Genomic DNA, 23,918 nt, shown 5'->3' on the forward strand with positions numbered 1-23,918 from the left:
TAAAGGGAATTCTATAAAAATCTGTAACGTCAATCCAACAGTTCAAGGTTTTTTTATTCAGCGCTGCATATTGTTTCTTTTTCTTTTTCACACACCTGATATTTTGCAGCGGCTACTGAGCAAAGCATTTCAGCTCACTGCGCCCCTAAGGGTTCCCTTTCCTATTGTATATATAGGTAGAAGGGATACCCCAAATTTCCATCCAATATTAAATGAAACCTCAAACACAAAACTCAGGACAATGATCAAATGGTTGATATGGGACAAAAAGCTGAAATGGGAAAGCAAGCCATGTCAGTTATGCCTTATCAATGGTGAACAAAAAACTTATCAGCCCTGACAAACAGATCAGCTCTATACACTTTAAGATGAACAAAAGTCAACTGCTGTGAAATAATCTGAACGATGGTTGGGAATACCGTTCAGGTTTGCTTTTCCTGCCAACGATAAATCATTTTAGTAACAAATCTAAATGATTATACTTCAGTGTATGGACAGCTTTATCTTCAGCGGTGATTCCCAACCATGGCATCACAAAACCAGGGTTGCTCTGGCAGCACATATAAACATACATGTTATCAAGTATGTTATCAAGTATGTAATACTAGGTGATTCATCGCGCCCTACGGGCGCTCTTCACACCGTCGTAAGGGGCTGCGCCCCCTTAATTTGTGAACGTTTGTATATGAGAAATATGGTTAGAATTGTATGAAAGATGCCCTGTATTGCAACTTAGGTGTCCGCGAATCGTGGGAGGGGGGGGTCGCGGAGGGTGCCGCGAATTGCAGGAGGGGGGGGGTCGCGGGGGGTGCCGCGAATTGCAGGAGGGGGGGTTGTGGGGGGGTGGATGCTGCGAATCGCGGGAGGGGAGGGATTGCAGAGAATCGCGGGAGGGGGGTTGCGGCGAATCATGGTAGGGGGGGTCGCGGGGGGTGTGCCGTGAATCACGGGAGGGGGGGGTCACGGGGTGGGGTGCCGAGAATCGCGGGGGGTTGTGTGTGTGCCGTGAATCGCGGGAGTGTGGGTTCCGGGGGGGGTGTGACGCGAATCGCCACAAGAAAAAATCAACACAGAAAGGTCAACACATGTAAATGTTGACATAAGTGTGGCACTTCATTGGTGTCCATGTCGACACATGAGAATGAATATGAAAACATTCAAAAAATGAAAAAAAAACTTCAAAAACTCATGTCAACCTTTTTCATTGTCGACCATAGCCATGTCAGTGTTTTCCATGTGCAATTTAATTCTGGAGCTGCCACGAATCGCGCGGGGGGGGGGGGTGCCGCGAATTGCGGGAGGGGGGGGGTCGCGGGGGTGGGTGCCGCGAATCGCGGGAGGGGGGGGGTTACGGGGCGGGGGTTGCGGCGAATCATGGGAGGGGGGGTCGCGGGGGTGTGCCGTGAATCACGGGAGGGGGGGTCACGGGGTGGGGTGCCGAGAATCGCGGGGGAGGTGTGTGTGTGTGTGCCGTGAATCGTGGGAGTGGGGGTTGTGGGGGGTGTGACGCAAATCGCCACAAGAAAAAATCAACACAGAAAGGTCAACACATGTAAATGTTTACATAAGTGTGGCACTTCATTGGTGTCCATGTCGACACATGAGAATGAATATGAAAATATTCAAAAAATGAAAAAAAAAAAAACTTCAAAAACTCATGTCAACCTTTTTCATTGTCGACCATAGCCATGTCAGTGTTTTTCATGTGCAATTTAATTCTGGAGCTGCCGCGAATCACGGGGGGGGGGGGGGGTGCCGCGAATTGCGGGAGGGGGGGTCGCGGGGGTGGGTGCTGCGAATCGCGGGAGGGCGGGGTTCACAGGGGTTCTGGTGGGGGGTTGCCGCGAATTGCGGGAGGTGGGGGGTCACGGGGGGTGCCGCCAATCGCGGGAGGGGGGGTTGCGGGGGGGTGTGACGCGAATCGCCACAAGAAAAAATCAACACAGAAAGGTCAACACATGTAAATGTTGACATAAGTGTGCCACTTCATTGGTGTCCATGTCGACACATGACAATGAATATGAAAAAAAAAATTAAAAATAAATCTTCAAAAACTCATGTCAACCTTTTTCATTGTCGACCATAGCCATGTCAGTGTTTTGCATGTGCCATTTAATCCTGGGGCTGCTGCGAATTGCGGGGGGGGTTGCCGTGAATCGCGGGAGGGGGGTGGCAGGGGGGGTGCCGCCAATCGTGCAAGGGGGGTCGCGGGGGGGGGGGTCTTTTTGCCGCGAATCGCGGGAGGGAGGTCGCGGGGGGGGTGTTTTTTCCGCAAATCGGGGGGGGGGGGGGGGTGTGTGTCACAGGGGAGGGTTTGCCGCGATTCGTGGGAGGGGGGGTCGCGGGGTGGTGGTTATGCCGCGAATTGCGGGAGGGGTCGTGGGGGGGTTCTTTTTGCAGCGAATCGCGGGAGGGGGGGTCGGGGGGGGGGTGTTTTTGCTGTGAATCGCGGTAGGAGGGGGGTCACGGGGGAGCGGGTGTTTTTGCTGCGAATCGCGGGGGGGGCGCGGGGGGGGGAGGTTTTGCCGCAAATCGCGGGAGGGGGGCGTTCACCTGGTGGCTGTGGAGTAGCAGTGCTGGGCAACATGGGAAGGCAGTGGGTGTCTGGCACTGTCTGTGGGCTCACTGGGCTGGTTCTCTGTCACATACCTCCCAACATGACCCTCTCCAGGAGGGACACAATGCTCTGTTTCTAGACTTCCCCTTAATGTATGATTGCCATCACCTGTTTTAAACAGGTTAATTTCTCAGAAAGGTGTTCAGTACAGATGAAGGCAATCACACATTAAGAGGAAAGTCCAGGAACAGAGCGTTATAGACACAGACACCCACTTTGAGTGACAGATGTAGCCAAATATATAGTAGATGTGCTGGCTTGTTAATTTAGGGATTCTGTGTCGAACAGCCACCGTGCAGCACCTGGTACTCAGCATAAGGCTTCGCTTTTTCTTCTAAGCCCACCCCCAGACTCCCATTGGTGAGTCTCTCTGGAGTCTGGGGGCAGGCTTAGCAGGAGAAGTGAAGTCTATTGCTGAGTCCCAGGTGCTGCAGAGCAGCCAATACAAACAGCACTGCCAGGGGGAAGCAGCCAGCACATATAATAGTGTTCCCTCTAGGAATTTTTTGGGGCAGGGCGCCGCTGCACGGGGGCAGCGCAATGGAGGCAGACCAGGCCCGCCGACGTCATCGTTGTAAGCGGCCCCGGGCTGCCGCGTCACTAAAGGAGATGCAGGGCGCATTTTGCCCTTTAAAAATAATGCAGGACGCAGCGCCCCCTAAAACAGCCTAGTGGGAACACTATATAGTAACATAGTATTTAAGGCTGAAAAAAAGACGTTAGTCCATTGAGTTCAACCGATTTAACTTGTAACTACTGACCAAAAAAAACAACAGTATAAACAAAACAAAAGATTTTATGTAACCTGTAAATCAGACACTAGCTATGATATTGTAAGATGTACTAGGAAAGCTAAAATCGACTAAATTTTACTGGTTTTAGTAAATCTACCTCTCGGTAATATTGGGCATGCACCAATTAAAATAAAATATACTTATTACTAAGGTGATCCAATGTATAGCTATGTGTTTAGAGACAGTGAAAAGGTTGACCCATACGGCAGATGTGAATTGAAAGGTAAAGCAGTCCTTAACCCATTAAGTGCCAATGTTGCGGTGAGAGATCCTTAAAATATCTGCTAAAAATGGTAGCACCGCTCACAGTGACTGCTCTTTTAGTAGAAATAAATACAAATACAGCCGAGTCAATTCATTGAAGATTAGTTAATATTGTACCCAAAAACGGTGAGCGAGGCTGGCATTTTTAGCAGATATTTTCAGGATGGGTTACGTTAACAAGTTCAAAAGGTGGACATGCTTTTTATTCTCTCTAAACTTTGGCGTGATTTACCATCCATACGGGCTATGATCGGGAATAGTAACGTTTATGGAGCACGGTGAGCCTGCGAGGGTCTACGTTTGTCACGTGACGAAACATCTAGGAAAACTTACAGGGTGTTGCTTTTTTGTGTCCAATTTTCTACTGTATAGGTGCCCAGACACTAGTAAGATTTATCTTCAGATCTGGCTGGTTGGAACAAATACATGGTTATGGATGAGTGACAGTTTGTCAGTTTTCCAGCATTTCCAAGCAAATGGTCAGCTGTCATTTGCTCTCATCCATAACCATGTTTTTGTTCCAACCAGACAGATCTGCAGATAAATCTGCCTGTGTATGGCCACCTTATAACTTTTCACTGTGAACCATATGGGGTCAACCGAATAACATCCTATTTAATTATTGTTGTTCTTCTGTACCACACCCATAACAAGGTGGGCTGTATGTTCAGGAGAGTGACCTGGGTCTCTGAGCCACCAATGAGCAAGATATGCCTTGAGTCAGTGCATTTGCTCCTTACAAGCAGGTAGCGCTGTAAGTGAACGTGAAGGGGTACTGAGAGAACTGCGTCTGTTTCGGTGGCAGAACCCGCTGGAAGCTACAGGGGCTACGAAGGTCACTTACATGATCTTAATATGTAAACTTTGGAGCGAAAGGAGAAGGGGGAACATGAAACTTTCAACTATACCAAGGATTTTAGCAAGGTACCGGAGAGAGACATTCTTCAAGAGGAAAATAATCAGAACATGAAGGCATATGCCCTGACGCTGGAGGGAGGTTCAGGGGAAAGACCAGGAAAAAGGACTTCTCGGAAAGGGTAGTGGATAAGTGTAATAGCCTCCCATCAGAGGTGGTAGAGGCTAAAGAGGCCGACACACGGGGAGATGCTGAAGCGTATGATACTAGACTGCTCAGCACACAGCGATGTGTCAGCTCTGTGTGCTGAGTTATCTGTCAGGGACAGTGTTCTCCGGTAAGAACACTGGCCCGGTCACCGGTGATTGTAGATGATTTACCCAGCATGTTCGATAATAATTGCTGGTCTTACAAGTGAGATTGCTTACAAAATGACCTCAAATCTCCCCGTGTGTAGGCCTCATAAAACAGTAGAGCAATTTAAATAAGAATGGGATAGACAGAGAAATTCTGGAGAAAGAACAAAGGGGCACATGCATTAAGCCTGGCAAAGTGATGTAAGAGGTGATAAATTGGAAGGTGATCACACACCAGCCAATCAGCTGTGTTTGAAAAGTGACAGTTCGGAGTTGATTGGCTGGTGCATTATCACATTACACTATCACCGTCTTATCAATTAATATCATCTGCCCCTAAGGATCACATAGGACAGGGAACCTTTAGCCCTCCAGCTGTTGTTGAACTACACATCCCAGCATGCCCAGCAAAACTGTAGCAAGACATGAAGTGACTGACCTGCTCCTGTGCGCGGTTTAGCATCGACAAAGCCTCCAGATCAAATGGATTCCCTGTTAGCCTGGTCTGGGCCAGGGCGCGTTCATTCATCGCAGAAGTGATGTCCACCGGCTACAATAAAAAAAACACACAAAAGTGATTTAAAGGCAGAAAGCAGCTTTAGTGTAAGAGTAATACAGTGCACAGCAGTTCCAACATCCCCACAATTACTAGTGCATAGAAGAGTGAGGTATCTCACTGCATATGTAGGTTACAGGAAAACATACATCAAAAGTACTGAGTGGAACAGATGCCATATATGCAGCAGAAATTACATATTAGTTCTGCGCGTGTCCATACTGCCGGCTGCACGCACACGCACACACACACGCACACACACACACGCATGAGATTGGGGCAAATGTATGAAGCTTGGATAAGTGGTATCTATCCCCATAGAGAAGTTTATGTGCAAGGTGATAATGCTCCAGCCAATCAGCTCCAATATGTAAATTAGGTTAGGAGCTGATTGGCTGGAGCATTATCACCTTACACATAATGGGGCATATGTATTAAGTGGGTGATAAAGAGAGATAAACGTCCAGCCAATCACCTGCTAACTGCCATGTTACAGGCTGTGTTTGAAAAAAGTCAGAAAGGATCTGATTGGCTGGATGTTTATCTCTCTTTATCACCCTTGCATTTATCTCTTGTTGAGGCTTAATACATCTGCCCCAATATTCTTTATGGGGATAGATACCACTGCTCCAAGCTTCATACAATTACCCCTCTGATACGACTGGAGAGGCAGTATAGAGGGGAAAGGGGCAGAAAACAATAGGCAGGATACAGCGATTGCAGACCAAAAATCAGAGGCATTTACACCTCTGCAAGCAGTATCACGTGCGGGTGGACTGTCGAAAGCCCTAGCCAATACCCCTTTCACTCCGGCCACCCGGCATTTTTGAGTGTAGGGTCATTTTGACATTTGCAGCCAGACCCCATTCACACCACCCGCAAATCACTGGGTTACAGCTTTTCAACCGGGTAATTTGCTGAAAAACCCATGTTCTTCAGTGGTGTGAAAAGGTTAACACGGGTCTTAAAACCCCACACTTACCCTGGTCAAGAGCAGGGTCGGAGTGTCAGGATTTAAGACCTGTGTTGACCCTTTCCCACCACCGAAAAACCCGGGTTTTTCAGCAAATTTCCGGGTTGAAAAGCTTTAACTCAGTAATTTGCTTCTTGGTGTGAAAGGGGTATAACTGCGATTGCATTACCAATGCCAATCATCGCTCATTCCTATACTTGTCTGCCTGTTTTAGTCATTTGCATTGTACATGCTTTTATTTTTTTTTGCTGCATTATTTTTTTCCAAAGCCTAATAGCCAGTGTGTATTTCTCAATGAAGAAAAAGGTAAACACACGAGTGGAACGTGTACAGGACATATGTTAGCTGCTCACAAACACACTACCGGCACCAACGTGCATGTATCATGTCATAGTAGCTTATTTTGTATATATGTAACTATTTCTACAACGCAGAACGTGGGTAAGGGCGCGATTACGTCCAACTGCGCATCAGGCCAGATAAATACAAAACTGTGTTGACGGAAAATAATTTTAAGTCCGAGAAATATGCAATTTAAAAATCAACCCCCCACCCCCACCACCCAGGCATCTGTTAGCGGTGGATTCATAAACCAGATATTTCACCTGTACACGAGGCCACATCTACACAAAACACACACATGACAAGCTTGTACAACAGCCATACAGTGTAATAGAATAACCCACAAGCCGCAGGAGGTACGAAAAAGATTCTACTTTTTTCATATTGGTTTAAGCCAAATAGCTAAATCATTAGATATCGCGTCATTTCCCGGTGCTAAATAAAGTTTAAAATTAATAAGAAGATTTCACTACTAAATTTACTAAATGGCGGGTTTACAGAATTGGAGACATTCTCCACAGCAACTATTTAGATTGTGGCTCCTCGTACACTGTGGCTTTAGTCACACGAAGTAGCCCCTCTTGATTAGAAATGTGCGGGTTCAATTCGCAAATCCGGATCTTATCGGCTGTCAAGTTTCGAATAGCCATTTGAGAACGGAGTAAATTCGAGTAAAACCGAACCCGCACATCTCTACTCTCTGTACACTAGACAAGGGCAGATTGGCTTGCCATGTTCAGGGACACTTGGCCATGCCAATAAATTTTCCCGCTCAATGCGAGTCTTCTTCACAAAAAAAAAAAAAAAAAAAAACTTGAAGCGATAAAACAACCTTGTTAGATTACATGGATTTATTTGATTTACGATACTTGTACGTAGGTGAGTAAATGAGGCTAAGGGGAGGTATTCAATTTCAGAAGCTATTTCCAACAAGGGAAATGGCAGCCGCCACCTATTCAATGCTGCCGTTTCCGACAGCATTGAAGGTGTATTCCGACAAAACAGATCCGACAATAAAACCAGTCAGATCTGTTATGTCGGAAAAGGCCACAGAAAGTAAAAAAAAAAAAGAAGGAAGAAAATTTGACTGCCATTGTCGCCAACATGCCCACTTTCCGACACTCGGAACATTGAATTCCAACTTTCAAGGTCCGGTCGAGCGAGACAAAAGCGTCCTGGGACTCAGACTGCCAGGACTTTCCAACATTTGGAATCCTGAATTGAACCTCTCTACTTTCCAACCATCTCCTTCGAAGATATGACAATGTAAGCAGTGCTGAAGAATCTGAGTAGGAGGAGGAACAGCATTAACCCCAGTGTGTTATTTAAGGAACTGGGGAGGAGATTCCTCCATACACTTCAACAGACAGCATTAGCGTGCTTGCAGTCAAGAAGATTCCCGATTCAGAGCACACCTTAACATCACGTCATCTATACAAATGTCAACTCATGGCATCCATACACTATATAAAAGCACATAACAAGTGAAAATATTTTATTAATGTGGAAAGACGTTTATACAACATATATCCAATACTTTTAAAATATACAATATCATCAAAACAATACTGGATAAAAACATCTAAAAACATTTATGAATCTTCCAGGACAGGAGTTGGTCAACTTCAAATACGGATTGTTCAAAATGAGCAAGTTATTTCCGATTCCTTGAGCGGATTGACGTATGGGGATGCTGAAATACAAATCAGTGCTGGAATAGAAGATGCAGGATGCACTTGGCCACCCAGGGACACAAGCCGCGACCCATCCGTCAGTAACGCATCAACTGGGTTATAGGTCACATTCGTGCTCAAATGCCATCTTCAGGTTCCAGTCTTCTGGCAGAGATTCACCAAATAATCTCATGAATCCGTTCTGTTGCCACAGTATTAGGAAGGACGGATGATGCACTCTGATGTCCATCCATGCCAATGCCATAGCGCCACAGACAGCAGGAAGACATATCATCCAACCAAGGCAAGCGGCTTTTGTTGGCGCTTTGAGACCTTCGACCTTTTCTGAGATCTTCTTCAGTGGTGACCTATATGCAACGTATATATATTCTCTGCATATTATTGTTCGGATATTTGTCCCGATTCAGATCTGTGCACACACCCATGAAACGCTGGGGGTCCACCCAGCTGAGATGGGCCCCGCTCATGAGCAGACCCAAACCATCGTCAGAGGAGCAGAATTCGGACCTTTGAGAACAGGTCTTAATAGGCCCCATTGTGTATTGTGTTCTTTTCTATATATATTTTTTTTTTTTACGGATTCCCCAGCTGTATACAGTGCAGATAGCAATTGCCTGGTGTCTTGTTTAAATGCTAACTGGCAAAACAGGTATATATTCATTGAAAGATGATCTATTGCTTTGAATAAGGCATAATATGTTAAGATATTTATGCATAAAACAAAGCCACAAAAAACATTCAGAGATGGCGTATAGACTTTCTAACCACAAAGCATGGTATTTTCTGTCTTATCTGGCAACGTGATGTTATAGTAAAGTGATATTTAAAGTGTTTCTAAAGGCCTGCATGACGTACAAGGAGAGACAACTGAATATGTAAGACTAGGCTCACCTCACATGGGCAGAGAAACTGGATCGGTGCCCAATTGGTGAAGACTGAACAAGATCCAGCTGGATCAATGAGTCTGTTACTACTGTTCACAAGAGAACAGCGCACACTCACACACACACACACACACACACACACACACACCAACCAGTCCATTCCATACCGATCATAATATTTAGGTTTAGTGGCTAGGAATATATTGGAGGCAACCATTGGTTCTCTGACAGCGCTTCTAAAATTGGTTGAACATGTGCCTAATGTACAAAGTTGCATTTTGAGATTTGATGCCGTCATCAATATAATTTAATAACCTTTATCGCAACGTTTTGTCTCGTGTTCTGTGAAAGACTTTAAAGTCTTGTATTATATCTTCCGCTATATGAATTACCCATGCCAACAGAATTGCCCCTTAGGGGCATTGAAAAAAAATAAATGTAAAAATACCACCAGATAAAATTCTTTGTTGTTCAATGCCATGAAAATGTTTTTTTTTTTTTTTAAATGAGACAGTATAAAAAAAAATGACCGCTCTAACGTGTCAAATGGATGATACAACCCTGCTGCTCCACCCCAGTAAAAGCGGCAGAGGAATGAAGTGAGCTATACACATCAGTGCAGTGATAACCCGATGCCAACCCAATTCCTCAATAATCAACAATCCAAGTCTAGGGAGGTGGGGAAAACCAGCATGTTAAGATCCCAAATACACTGATCCAAATAGTTTTTTGGTCAGAATTTGCGAATCAGGGATTTTCAACATGTTAAGCCCCGCACACACGGGGGGGGAGATATATTGCTCATTTTCTCCTTTTCATCAGCGACGAGAGATGGTCGCTGATGAAAGGGAACCTCTGCCGGGGGGTGCCGCAGAGGTAATCAGCTGGTCGCAGGAGCAAGCTCCTGCGACCAGTGATCATAAGGGGGCTAAAAACGGGAGCGCGCACTCCAATTGCTGGCAATATGGTCGCCAGCGACCATATTTCCAGCTATTTCAGCCCCTATCGCCCCCATGTGTACACAGCTTAAGATCTCTTGGATTCCCAGATGCCAGCAGAATGAGGAATTGGGGCAATCCATCCTAGATGTATGGGCCCCGTTATTTGTAGATTTTATTCTTCTGACCGATTACATAGATGTGTAATTTGAATATATTTATCACATGAAGGACACAAGGTGAAGACTATAAAACTGCATTCTCATGCATTTTAGATATATGTGGAGGTGCGCTGGTCACCCAGAATATTGTGGCAATAAGTCCCTTGCTTACCTTTTGCACATAAAGTCCAATATCTTGTTATGAGCAGCATTAGTTCCTTCCCCTTCCCTGCTTCCCCTCACTCCCGATACGGACAGGGCTAAAGATAAACAGTCTGATCAGAATCCTCCAGTCTAGAACTCATATCACGGTGTTGCAAACTAATGAAAAACACATTTGCACAAGCTACACTAACAGACATGCAGAACAAGCTAGTCAGCACTCTGGTTTGCCCTAATTTCCCACTTCAAGAGATGCCTTAAATACATTGTTATAAATTGCAGGTAAGCGATGTCATCTCATAGCCAGTGGCCAAACATAAATTATCAAGCTGGATTTTGCTCTCTGGGTTTAAGACTTAAGTGATGCAGAGAGATGGGAGAATGCAATATATGCAGATATAGTTAAGGCAAACAAATAATAACAAATACCCCAGTTAGCTACGCCCTTGGTGCACCACAGAAAAGGTTTGGGTTTGCTCAGTAAAAGCTAGTGTTGTGCAAGAATAATTGTAATTAGCCACTTAAGGTATATTCCATCACAATAGCCTAAAAAAAATTTTTTTTTTAAAAGAGCAACCCCAAGCCTAAAAAATAAATAAAAAAAGAGCAGCGCCTAGCCTACAAAAAAAAGAGCCTACAAAAAAAGAGCAGCGCCAAGCCTACAAAAAAAGCGCAGCGCCAAGCCTACAAAAATAGAGCAGCGCCAAGCCTACAAAAATAGAGCAGCGCCAAGCCTACAAAAATAGAGCAGCGCCAAGCCTGCATACAATTTGATCACCTCTACTCTCTCCACTTACAACCTATCCTGTAGAAACTGATAGATTGATCACTTATCCTATACAAATGCACTTTTTATACTGTACAATTTGTAAAAATAAAAAAAATTATAAAGAAAACCATTACTGAAACAATACATGTGTATTCAATGTGCCCAAATTTAAGATTAAACCAAAAAAGTCAGCATTGAATCTCCGTTCACCAACTATAATAGTAACAAAGATAGCAAATAGGAGATTAATTAATATATGCTCCAAGCAAGATGAGCCATTTAACTGGCCATTGCAGCAAAACATGGGAGCTTTCATCTAGCTATGTTCCATATGTGCGCAAAACACACATATGTAGTCTTAAAAGGCGTGGTTTTGATTTCAAAATGGTTTAAATTACCCTGTGTTTGTGGTTACTGTAAACCATAATTCGTATATAGTGTTAGTGCACAGAAAATATTACAATATCTAGAGGCTGCATGAACAGCCTACATAAATGGGTGCAAACTACACCAATGCTCTACTAGCAAACAAATAAAAATACTCAAATACGCAATAGAACATATTATAAAACATGCAGAGAAGGTAAACTATATAAATATATATGTAAATAAAACGCTTACTTATCTTTATATTAGGATTTTATTTGTTCCCCTCCTGCCCCAGAGTGACAGCGGCATTGGATCAGCACCATTCCTCTGTTTCTACGGATCACATCTGGTCAGAACTTCTGAGAGCAACCGCGGCCTAAACTACACTAAGGAATCAAGCTCTGAAGTTTTGACCTGATTGGAGGAAAAAAATAAAATCCTGAAATAAAATAGAGCTTTGAAAAAAATATATATATATTTAACAAAGGAACATATAAATTGTGTGCAAATCAAATTATGCACTAAGCAGCACAATCGCCTAAACTGACTACTGCAAATGTGGGCCTATTCAGGAAATAAATTGTGTTTAAATCTATTTCTAGGGGGTCAATCCAATTAGGCGTGAGTTGTGTCATGCAAACCCTACTCCTGGTGAACTTACACTGCAAATTACATTTGGAAATTAACCCATTGAGTGGTGAGTTTTGCTGGGGCAGGACAAACCTACCAGGGCAGGTTTGTCCTGCCCCAGCAAAACTTGCTACAGAGCTGTGGGCCACCCCACAGTCACTCCCCCTCCCCAGCTCCCGGGCCTGCCACCGCCATAGCCTTCATTCATAATAGGTGGCAGGCTCTTGGAAGTTCGGGGCTAGCTCGGTAGGACTCGGGCACCCGAACTCAGGATTCCCGCCAAATATCCCCAGGCCTGCCGCCTGCTTATACAACTAATGGCGGTGGGGACAGGGGAGCTCCGGCCGGAGAGGTGAGGCTTAGCGATGGGAGGGGAGGTGGGGGGTACCCAGACAGGTGATGCGCCAGTGGCGCACACCTTCTTAGTGGTATGCCTGGAAATTTTTTCCGGGACAGCCACTGCGGTAGCGCACATCTCAAGGGGTTAATTGAAAAATTACCCTGATTTTTTTTTTTGGGGGGGGGGGCTATTTGCTCATTTGCAAGAGGAACAAAAAGGTGTTGAGAATCTTTCAATACAAATGTGAGGACAAAGCACAGATCCTGTGGTGCACCCATCCCAATGAACCATCATGCATTTGGATTGTATTAATTAGCATAATCACCAAGACCTTTTTCACATCTCAGTTACAACACGGTTTGCTGCCTGGTTGACTCAGGTCGACGTGTGTTCTGATAGCACCAAACCTAATAACCCAGGATGACACACCCAGCAATTCAACCCGAGTCGCCCTTTGTTAAAGGAGCGAAATGGAGTCGGTAACAACATCCTGGGTCCAACCTGGCATTGCGATGTGATAGCAGTATAAAAATCTCATCGTGGTTTAAGTGATGTGGGGCAGGTATGTGGAGGGGTAAATGATGCTGGGGCAGGTACGTGGAGGCGTGTAAATGATATGGGAGCGGTACATGTAGGGGTAAATGATATTGGAACAGTAAGTGTAGGGGTAAATGCTATGGGAGCGGTACATGTAGGGGTAAATGATATGGGAGCGGTACGTGTAGAGGGTAAATGATGTGGGAGCGGTATGTGTAGAGGGTAAATGATGTGGGAGCGGTATGTGTAAGGGGTAAATGATGTGGGAGCGGTATGTGTAGGGGTAAATGATGTGGGAGCGGTATGTGTAGGGGTAAATGATGTGGGAGCGGTATGTGTAGGGGTAAATGATATGGGAGCGGGACATGTAGGGGTAAATTATATGGGAGCGGGACATGTAGGGGTAAATTATATGGGAGCGGGACATGTAGGGGGTAAATGATGTGGGAGAGGTAGGTGGAGGTGTTGATTGGAGAGGGGGGTTTTGTACTTGTAGATGAGATGAAAGTTTATTCAAAATTTTAGAAACTGGGTTTACAGACACTGAAAAAATTACTTTACATATCTCTCTGTAAAGCAAAATGCTAAAAAGCCTTTCATTTAGATTAGAAAAATCCGCTTGCTATCATTTTTGAACTATTATTTAGAAAAAAAAAAGGCCAAAAAGCAAAAAACCTCCACTTGACATTGTTAAAAAAAAAAAAAAAAAAAACTCCAGCAATTTCCTTATGGTAACTAAAGTTTTATTGTTCCTCAGTGAGAAAAACAAAATAGCAATCTAGCAAATACAGGACTTATGGTAACTTACATTTATTTCACACACCCAAAAATGGTGAGTTTCAATATAGTGGCCGCAGCTTCGATAAGTTTTTTTTTTTTTTATTACATATTTACAATAAAGTTCCATTTTTTCAAAGTGATTTCTGTATGGTCCTCATATCTATGTCGCCAATAATTTGGGGTACAGGATGGTTCCCCAGTTTATTGTGCACTTCTTTCAGGTAGAAACCCTGACGTAACCCTGCCCCAAATTGGCATTTCTCACCGAAACGCCATGTGCATGCATTTGTGCAATATATGCAACTCATGACACAAACTTACTCCTAATTGGATTGACCCCCTAGACTGAATAACAGCTGCAGAGAGTGAGCGAGACTTGGAGCCATAACGCACACAAGCCAACTTCCATTCACCAAATCATTATCAAAAGCACAATATAAATGCTTTCCTGGTAACTCCATTAAGCCCTGCTTATCCACAAGCCGGCCCTTAAGGTCTTCAGTAAAAAACTGGATAACGACTCTTTTTACTATTAACCAACTTCGTTACAGAAAGGGATATACAGTAGAGGTGTTTCCCATAGTAACCGGATGCCAGCTATAATATCTGATACTCCCCCATAGTGTTTTATTGATCTGATAACTCTAATGGAGTTTTTTGTGATTATGATTTTTCCAGATGGCTTTATAGGTTTTAGGCATTTGTGGATGAGGAACAGCAATGATAATAAATAATAGGAGACTGAAGGTTCACTTAAACCCAATACAGGTATCCTCAGATTAACCTGACTTTCCACTACAATGGCATAATTCAGTAAAAGCACTTATTTAGGATTACCTCCCCAGTCCAGTACAGAGAGCTGAAGCCACCTCCCACATCTTAATGGGATCTGCTGAAGGTCAAACATTTGAGGCTGCAGTCTGTTGAGCTGCTCTGACATCAACGGCCCCGCCCCTCTGTATAACGCCTCCAATCCACAGGATGTATTTGCGCACAGCACATATTCAGGTATGTAGGTCACTATCATTCTGTCCAGTTAGAGGAGCACATACCTGCTAATAGGGCAAACTACTTCACAGGGGTGAGAGAGCATGATGGATTTGCTTAGTACAAACAGGTCATTTTACTTGAGGTATAGCAGTAAAGCTCAGTCACACATATTCAACCAAATGTAAAATCCTCAGAGACTGAGCAATCCCGAATGGCGCTTTCGGGTGCTCATCCCACGACCACTCCATGATACAGCTTCAATATTCTCATTAACCTGCTGTCTATACTTCAATATATATGTACCTTGCCATTCTTGTCTCAGTTCTGGTGATACCTGATGAATGTGTCTGATATACCCTATGCTTGTTTTGGGAGTTCATATTTTCAGAAATTTCAATAAAAATTACTTAAAAAAATAAATTAAAAAAAAGTACTTGTTTCCTAGCACGGCGCCCATCGCATCATATACCATACAATGGTGTGCGATGTGATGTTACGCGATGGCAGCCGATGTTATACAATTTTAAATCGTATACCATAGCATTGTATGCCATATACCAGTGGTAGCCAACCCTAGCCTACGAGAGCTACCAACAGTTCACATTTTCCAGACAACCTAGCTGCTGCACAGCTGCACTCATTAATCACTGACACATTTGAATAGATACACAGATGAAGCTAATTAGCTCACTTGTGATTCTGTGAGGAGACCTGCAAAACATGCACTGTTGGTAGCTCTCGAGGACTATGGTTGGCTACCCCAGCTATATACAATGGTATACGATTTAAAATTGTATAAGCACCCTAATGGGTGTTTTCAATGTTAAATGGGCTCCCTATAAGATTATTAATTGTATAAGCGCCATAAGGGGTGCTTACAATGTTAAAAGCACCTCCACTATCAACGCCAACCCGAAGCGTGGCGAGCGCAGTGAGCCCGCGAGGGGCAGCGGTACGAGTCCTCTCATACCCCCACCATCCACGTCGGCGTGGAGTTGACTTTAGAGCCCGAAGCGTGGCGAGCCCCGTGGAATACATGTAAAGTAAAACACGTCCGCTCGCCACGCTTCGGGCTCCGTGGCTTGCTGCACTCGCCACACTATTTAAATTCAACTCCACGCCGACGTGGATAGTGGGTGTATGAAAAGGTCGGAGGACGCGTACCGCCACCCCTTGCGGGCTCGCTACGCTTCGGGTTGGCGTTGATAGTGGTGGTGTCGGTGTGGGGGTGCATTTAACATTATAAGCACCCATTAGGGTGCTTATACAATTAAAAATCGTATATGGTGCTTAAATCTCATCGCATGCGGCTAAATGGCATGCGATGCGATACAATGCATAAGATGCCATACGACTGAAAATCGTGGGCGCCGTGCTAGGAAACAAGTACCAAAAAAAAAATTCTCAGAGACTGGCGACTGTGTTCTTAAAATGAACAAACAATAAAGTTAGGATTTTTTAAAGGGGCAGTCATTTACAAGGCAAAACTATGACTTTATAAAATGATTGCCCCTTTTAAAAAAACCATTTTGTCCGGCATCCCAAACGGCCACTGATCTCAGAGGCTATTATATTTGGCTGATTATCTTGACATTGTCAACGTTAACTTTAATTTGCTCTTGAAGAAAGATGGCCAAGAGAATTTCAGATGTGAAGAGTTAAAGGGAAGTTGATAGGACAAAGGGAAGAAGCACTACAACGGTGAGCGGTTAAGACATGGGAGGAAGCCCTATAAACTATTATCAAATTATTTTCCTAAGCATAGGTTAAACGCAAATGTCAAAAATAAAAGCTGAGCCTAACTAGTGAGTTTGACCCGTTATTGACCACATACCACACAGGACAGATGAGGAGTTTTACGTGGCATTTATCTAGTGTTCATTCTCGCGCCGTACACCTGAAAACACCTGTTCAGATCCTCTCTCTTGCTAGGGGTATCGCTTTCTGATCTGATTGTTCTAGCACACTCTGGCCTGTATCTCAGTGCTGAGATACAGACTAGAGTGTGCTAGAAGAATCAGATTAGAGAGCGAAACCCGAGGCAGGGGTTTTGCAGAGTGCTAGACTGAACACTACTTATTCCTGTATAGGTCATAAAACCAGGAGCTAAAAATAATTAGCCTGGGCCTATTATTCCGATGTTCCCTTTACCATAAACAAACCTAACGTGTGTGCAGGATACCGGCATGCATTCATCAGTCATTAGAAAAGGGAGGACACTGACCAAAACGTTTGGACCATCTCTTTATTCATATTCAAAATTACATTTCCAGGAAAAAAATTAAACATTTACAAGAACTTGTTATTTGGTATCTGACATGAAATCAGAAAAAGTCCTCATGATGGTTAAAGCGGATGTCGGCTTAGGTTGACTCTATCTCCAATATAAATGTTACACGTTGAAGGACTGTTCTGGTGAGTAGGAAAGTGGTGCTATAGAGTACAGCCAATCAAATGACTGATTACATTTTCAAAACTGCCTACAAAAATGAAAGCTAAAAGCCAATTGGTTTCTACAGGACGTATCCCACTGTGTCCTATCCCAAGAATAGCTGTTGGCGGCAAAATATTGACGCTTAAAAATCCATACAAAAAAAACCCAATTAGCCCAATTTAGATGAATAATCAACAGCTATAATGGTGACAGGCCCGTGGAGAAAGGGGAGGGGCTTATCAAACAGTTGTCCGTTATTCAAACAACTGAGTGCCGCCAAGTCAACCGAAGCGGTTTTATCCATTGCATGAGTTACATCTCCCCAACATAAGAGACAAAGTGATAGACTGAAAAGAGAATGCAAATAGCCACACAAACCTGTCATCGCAAATTAGTGCTTTTAAAAAGGTTGTATGCAGACAGAAACGACAAATTTAGGGTGATATTCACACAGTTCTTCACAAACGAAAAAAAAAAAAAATATATCATACCCCAAATAAAAATAAAACAATTTTTTTGTGGTTTAAAATAAAAAGCACACTAACAAATCAGCCCATTATTCAACTATTTTCATACATTTTAAACATAACAATAGGTATGTACAGCTGTATCTGACTTTAGATTAAGTCAATTTACAATAGAAACATATTTACAAGCAGCTTTGGCTGCGCCCCTACCAGAAGTGTCCATAGAATGCAAGGCACTGCTTACTCTGGCAGTTAGTGGATACCCAGAAACCAATGTCGTAATATCACCTTGAGTACGGCTTTTGCGTTCTTGGATGTTTAGAAACGTCACCCGCCATTTACACACTGCACAGAAATTGTGTACGTTACCGTCCCCCACCATTCTGACTTAAAAGCAAAAAAAGCCACCACAAATCTAGCTATGAGAGTCTCTTGAAAACAGGACATGAAGTCTTTAATATCACACAACGGTGCAATCAGCACATCCATGAAGCAATTGGACAAGCCACGAGAGGATCAACAATTCAACAGAGACGGGTGAGTGCGTATAATCCAAAACAGTGCCGCTTTAAAAAAAAAAAAAAATCATTGTGGAAAGTGTTCGGATGTCTGATGATTCTCAGTACCGGTGTAGGAAGTGCTATTGTGCTCAAAATGTCGCTTTTATACATTGAAAGAGCATTATCGCAAGTCTTTCCTTTTAATGGTGATCACATCTTTGCTGCGGATGTGAAAGCCTTCATAATGAGGTCATTCAGTTTCGTTCTAAAAGCTATGTGGTTGTGTTCTTAAAATGAAAGAACAATAAAGTTAGGATTGACGTGGCCTCGCCTAATTTTTGGACAGCATGCGGAGGCCTACAGTTATATGGCGCGTCCGCTATAGCTCAGGGGAGCTTCATATATTTTAAGTGCAATGTAAGTAAGCATAATCCATTGTCTTTTGGCTAGCAGGTAGGCCAAGAGTACGTGATTACTTGACACCGGCAGGTTCTTCAGCTTTTTTTCGGTGCAGGAAACAACTTTTTGACTATAAAATGCGAAACTAGGTTTGTATTGTATTTATTTTTCACTAATGAAAGGGAACCAAACAACACAGTCAAAAATGTAAAAACAAAAAGCATGTAACCTTGTTCCACATTGGTGTAACTAGTGATCACTGAGTATCACTGTACCCCTTCCAAAAAGTAGAGGGGATCAGGGTGCTTCAGCTCTCCATTTGCAAAAAAAAATAAAAAATTCCTTCATATGTTGCCAAGAATGAGCAGAGAGAATAGTCCAAACCTCATCAGCTTCCATGCCCAGTTTGCAAATATTTCCACGTTTATAATCAACTTGAAGTCAAGCCTTCGGTAAAAATCATAATATCAGATTTTTTTTTTAGAAGCATTCTATAAGGACATTCAGCACAAAAAGGATTTGTGAAGCATAAAAATGTCATCTCCAAATGTCACATGACAACTAGGCACGTTCCATTTCTTTTTAAAGGGAGTGACGATTATACATGACCATACCTTTAACCCTGTTGCAATGCCCTCCCCAAAAAAGTGCTCCAGCTCAGTTTCAACTGAGCTGTCAGCAATGAAGACTACAAACGGGTTTGTGTTGAAAGTGACGATCCATGCAAAAAGTGGACTTAAATTGTTACATAGGTGCAGAACGGAACCAAGTTAATCTTGCATACGGGTATTACATGGGTGGCCGGTACATGTAGACAAGCATTGTGTAATTTCAGTAGCCAAAACAGGTGAAGCAGAAACTTTATTCAGGTTAAAAAAAAAAAAAAGTTTGAATTATTACACTCCCACTTCTAGTGATAAACGGGTTACTGACTGTTTCATGTCTGTGGATGTTCGATAACATTACAAGATTATGTGGAGAGATGCTGAGTGGGCTCACAACTTTGCACAGAAAAGAAGAAAATATATATAGTTTTATACGTCCATTTGATGAATTGTACACTGTTTCTGCGCATCTGGGAGCTGGCCGTCTCTGCGTTTTCCTGTAGTAGTTAGGAATCAGTCTTTAGGGTTCTTTAATGACCAGTTTGCAACCAATGAGAACTCAGGATCTGGAAGCATTAGTTCCATATGAGGCCATTAAGGAAGGGCGGGTCTCAACCCATCAGTACGGTGGTTTGGCAACCGGTATCTAACTGTGGTTAATCCACCTTCCTCAAACAATTCTAGAACTGGAAAAAAAGAAAACGCCACATTGCAAGATGTATTTATAAAATGAATGAATGACACAAATCTAGAAACACAATACAACACCTGGGTATTATCTAGATATACTGTAATTAAAGGTGCAAGTTGGGCTGAATAAAGCATAATTTATACAACAACCGAAATGCCAACAGTATCAGGAGCATTCATTTGCACAGAGCGCCAGTATAAGCGAGTGGTCTTGTTTACATAACACATTATAATCACGTATTCTGCTGCAATAAAACACATTTACTCCTTCATTCACCCGGCATATCAAATACTGCTAAAGAAGGAATTATACTTTGTAGTGATTATTTTATTTAGACACATTTTGAATCAAATCTGACATTTCTCTGCTTCACGAGGCACAACCACCACCAGGTAGCTGTCACAGGGAAATACAATACGTGTACGATTATGTGTGGAGAGAAAAGGCTGGGTGTCACTCTAAAGCTAGGATGATATTCAGAATAGTATGAAATAAGACTACTAAGCAAGAGTTGCTTTCCTCTTGCCTTAAGATACACACCTGAACGGTTGCACTGACAATCCTACGCTGTATGATTTTTAGATGATTTAACGATCTTGATCAAATCTGCTTTGCGATGTTCACACTACTGAATTATGTGAGCGACTGAATGCCTTAAAGATTGTCAAAATGTAATACCGCTGACAGATCACGTGCACAACACAAAATGTGCATGACGATGGCATTTTGGATAAATATGCAGCCATCCAACTCAGATGAGCAGATTCAAATGGGTTTTAAATCGATAACTGGCCCTGGGGGCTGCGCACACAGTATGCTGTTGTCGGACCAAGCAGCAGGGAAACAGACACTGCAATAGTCCAGGCCAGCAGACTGACTAGCTTCACTGTTCTTCACAACTTGTGGTTCCGATGATGGGTTATGGGTTGTTGGGTCTATCACTGAAAACTGACTGGCCTTAGGTCGAGATGGGTTTTTCACATTTTGTTTTTTTAACCCTAATGTTGACACAGTCGGCATGGACACTGAAAAAGTGCCCTCGCCATGCTTGGAACTCGGTACACTATTATATTCTTCCTCCACGCCCTAGTGGATGGTAGGGCATGAAATACCGGCTGTCGGCTCAAAAAAACAAACAAACCAGGTTGACCTTCCCAATGCCGACATAATGCTTGTGTCGACCTTAGGCATGTCAATGTTTTTCATGTGTCAACCTAAGGCCTGTTGAATTTCAGTGACCGACTCAATATAGGTCTACCTTAATAGTGTCGACCTAAGGACCGCATACCCCAATGATTTACAAGTATTTAAAAACTAGCAGAGAACGATTTTAGTGCAATGAATTGAAGCCCCTGAGTTTGCATTAATGTCCACTTTGTGTTGTATAGGGAAACGGATCATAGACCGTGTGGCGTTCTGAATCCAATTCACACAAATTCACAAACACGACCAATTCCAGACACTGATTAACATCATTTTGCCCAACATGTAACCACACTTAGCTAGGAAGTAATGTTTCCCATAGCCTGCTGGACAGACAGCAGCACACAGAGAATGACTCATTTATTCTAGATTCACAGAGATTTTATGTAGTGAATAAACGGCACACGGGAAATAACCAAGTTCTAGTCGCCTGATCACGGAATGAAATGTGGGTCAGCTCTTACCTGTGAGGGACCTGTGTTTGGGAACACGTCGTCTTTGCTTTCCTCTGTCTTTTTATCCACGGGAACCCATTCACCGTAGACTTTATCTTCCTTTTTTCTGTGCTGAGATCCGGAGGAAACTGGGAACTCTTTAGTCAGAGTCACCTGAGTTTTCGGAGCCGGTTTTAGGCTGGGGTTCTAAAGCGAAAAAGGAGATTCAGTTTTGATACAAATCAAAGATAAAGTGGTTGCATCAAATATAAGAGTCAACGGTTTAAGACCACATGGCATTGCAGGAAGACACCCCAAAGCAATCACGGGTTCCATTTTTTTTTTTTAAAGATGGCCTTAGGGGAATCCTAATTGTTAGTAAACTGAGAAGAACTGAGTGAGTCCAAATTGTACCCCACTGCCAAATGTTTTTAGCTAATATCAGATTTTAACAAATCAGATCAAAAACCTGTTTGTAATGCTCAGGGCAAACCATAGGTTATGAAGGTAAAAATTCAATTAGCCACGGAAAATTAGCCCCAAGAGAAAATTCAATTATCCCTGATCACCGGTACTACTGAATTCAATTATCCCTGATCACCGGTACTACTGAATTCAATTATCCCTGATCACCGGTACTATTGGGACTTGTTTTTTATTTTGCGATAAGATAGACGTTCCAGGATCCCTGTGGTTTCCACAATAGCTTGTGAAAAAAAGGGGATTCAGCTGAACTGCCCAGAAAAATACTCATTCAACAAAATCTGCAAAATGATTGGATATCCCCCGGGAGGATAATTACCTGCGGAAAAATACTGCAGGTAATTGGATATCCCTTAATATCTCTCCCAAGCATCATCAAAAAACACACAGCAAATAAACCTATGTACAGACATTCCTCCTTTAACGACTGGGTTCCGTTCCTACGACTTGGTTGTTAAACGAACGTGTATAAAAAAATACATAATACAAGTACAGTATACTTCTAAATAAAGAAAAGTCATCCTCCTCCTATTCTCAGACATGTCGCGGAGACGCTGCAAAACGTGTGCAGCACGGGGGACTAAACAGTCTGGGCAGGTCGTAAGTACAAATGGGTAGGCAGGATGCAAGGGCGAGGTCATACAAGCATGCTACAAAAAGGAAAAAGGTTTCTTGGTTCTTTCTCATATACTCCTTAAGAGAAAACCTGAGGAATATATTGGGAAACATACTATGAACGCCATACAGCTCTCCTTATTTTCTACGCGTAAGTGTGAATCAAGAACTAGTTTGTAAGCGTAAAGAACCAATTTTACTTTGGGGAGAAAAAAAAAATATAAGCAGTGCTTAATAACGAGCATAGTAATTGCCTGTTGGTTTATCTGGACAAAACACAAGATCAACGTACAATTCATAGACAGAGAATTATTACAAATAGACCAGGAACCCTAACAGTAGTGGAACATTAGAGGAATCCAAATAATTTGTCAGATAATCTGATAAACATTTCAATATTATCTGTGCTTATATAATATATAGGTTTTGTTGACATAACTTGTGAGGATTGACTTCTAACATTTAAAGGACATGTATAATGTTGCTATATGCACTGCATATTAATATTGGACTTCGAACCACGTATGCTTAAGTGTATTGGACATTAAATATTTATAATACTTTTTTGCCGGAAAACCAATTAAAAACTGTTGCACACATATACAACAATGTGGACTAATAACAGTACTAATCATTCAAAATCAATTATATTTTATTGTTCTGAAAATTAGCTTTAAAGATCCCTTAATTACACAGCCTTCAGCCAAATACAGCCTTAATACAAACTGCACATGATTTAGGTTTCTTGTTACAATTACGTGGTGCGGAGAAGTCACGGTGCTATAGCTGCACGGTGTTGCTTTTATAAATTGCATTTCACTGCTAATAACCTGATTTCTTCACAGACATTTTTAATTTTATAGATATACAATTTGGAGATTTTTTAACATTTTCTTTAAAAAGCATTTCAAGTTGAGATTAATTAAATCTTCAGAATTTGAATATTGAATTATTATATTCAGTCACTGGAGCCTCAGACCCTACAGACGGGTGCCGGACGGCTCCCCGACAGTCGGGATTCCGACAGTCATTACTCCGACGTCGGAATCCAGACTGCTCCCTCGTGGGGGTCCAC

General features: G+C 42.8%; 1 protein-coding gene across 8 annotated transcripts in view; it reads right to left on the bottom strand.

Moving 5' to 3' along the window:
* The window catches only part of SON (SON DNA and RNA binding protein), an 83,275-nt gene that overhangs the window by 19,103 nt on the left and 40,254 nt on the right, over positions 1 to 23,918 (bottom strand). For 7 of the 8 annotated variants that reach the window (XR_014470261.1, XR_014470260.1, XR_014470259.1 and 4 more), the window contains exons 6-7: positions 21,776 to 21,952; positions 5,327 to 5,437 (exon numbers count right to left, since the gene is read on the bottom strand). Coding sequence is in view for 4 of the 8 variants with exons in the window: in XM_083171786.1 (XP_083027912.1) it covers positions 5,327 to 5,437; positions 21,776 to 21,952 (288 nt within the window). In the remaining 4 variants the exon portion in view is untranslated. Of the gene's footprint in view, positions 1 to 5,326; positions 5,438 to 17,239; positions 20,104 to 21,775; positions 21,953 to 23,918 lie in introns of those variants that run through there. The other variant, XM_083171789.1, reaches the window with a different exon arrangement.

The sequence above is a fragment of the Crinia signifera genome, chromosome 2, assembly GCF_055691185.1.
Source record: "Crinia signifera chromosome 2, ASM5569118v1, whole genome shotgun sequence".
Lineage (NCBI taxonomy): Eukaryota > Metazoa > Chordata > Amphibia > Anura > Myobatrachidae > Crinia > Crinia signifera.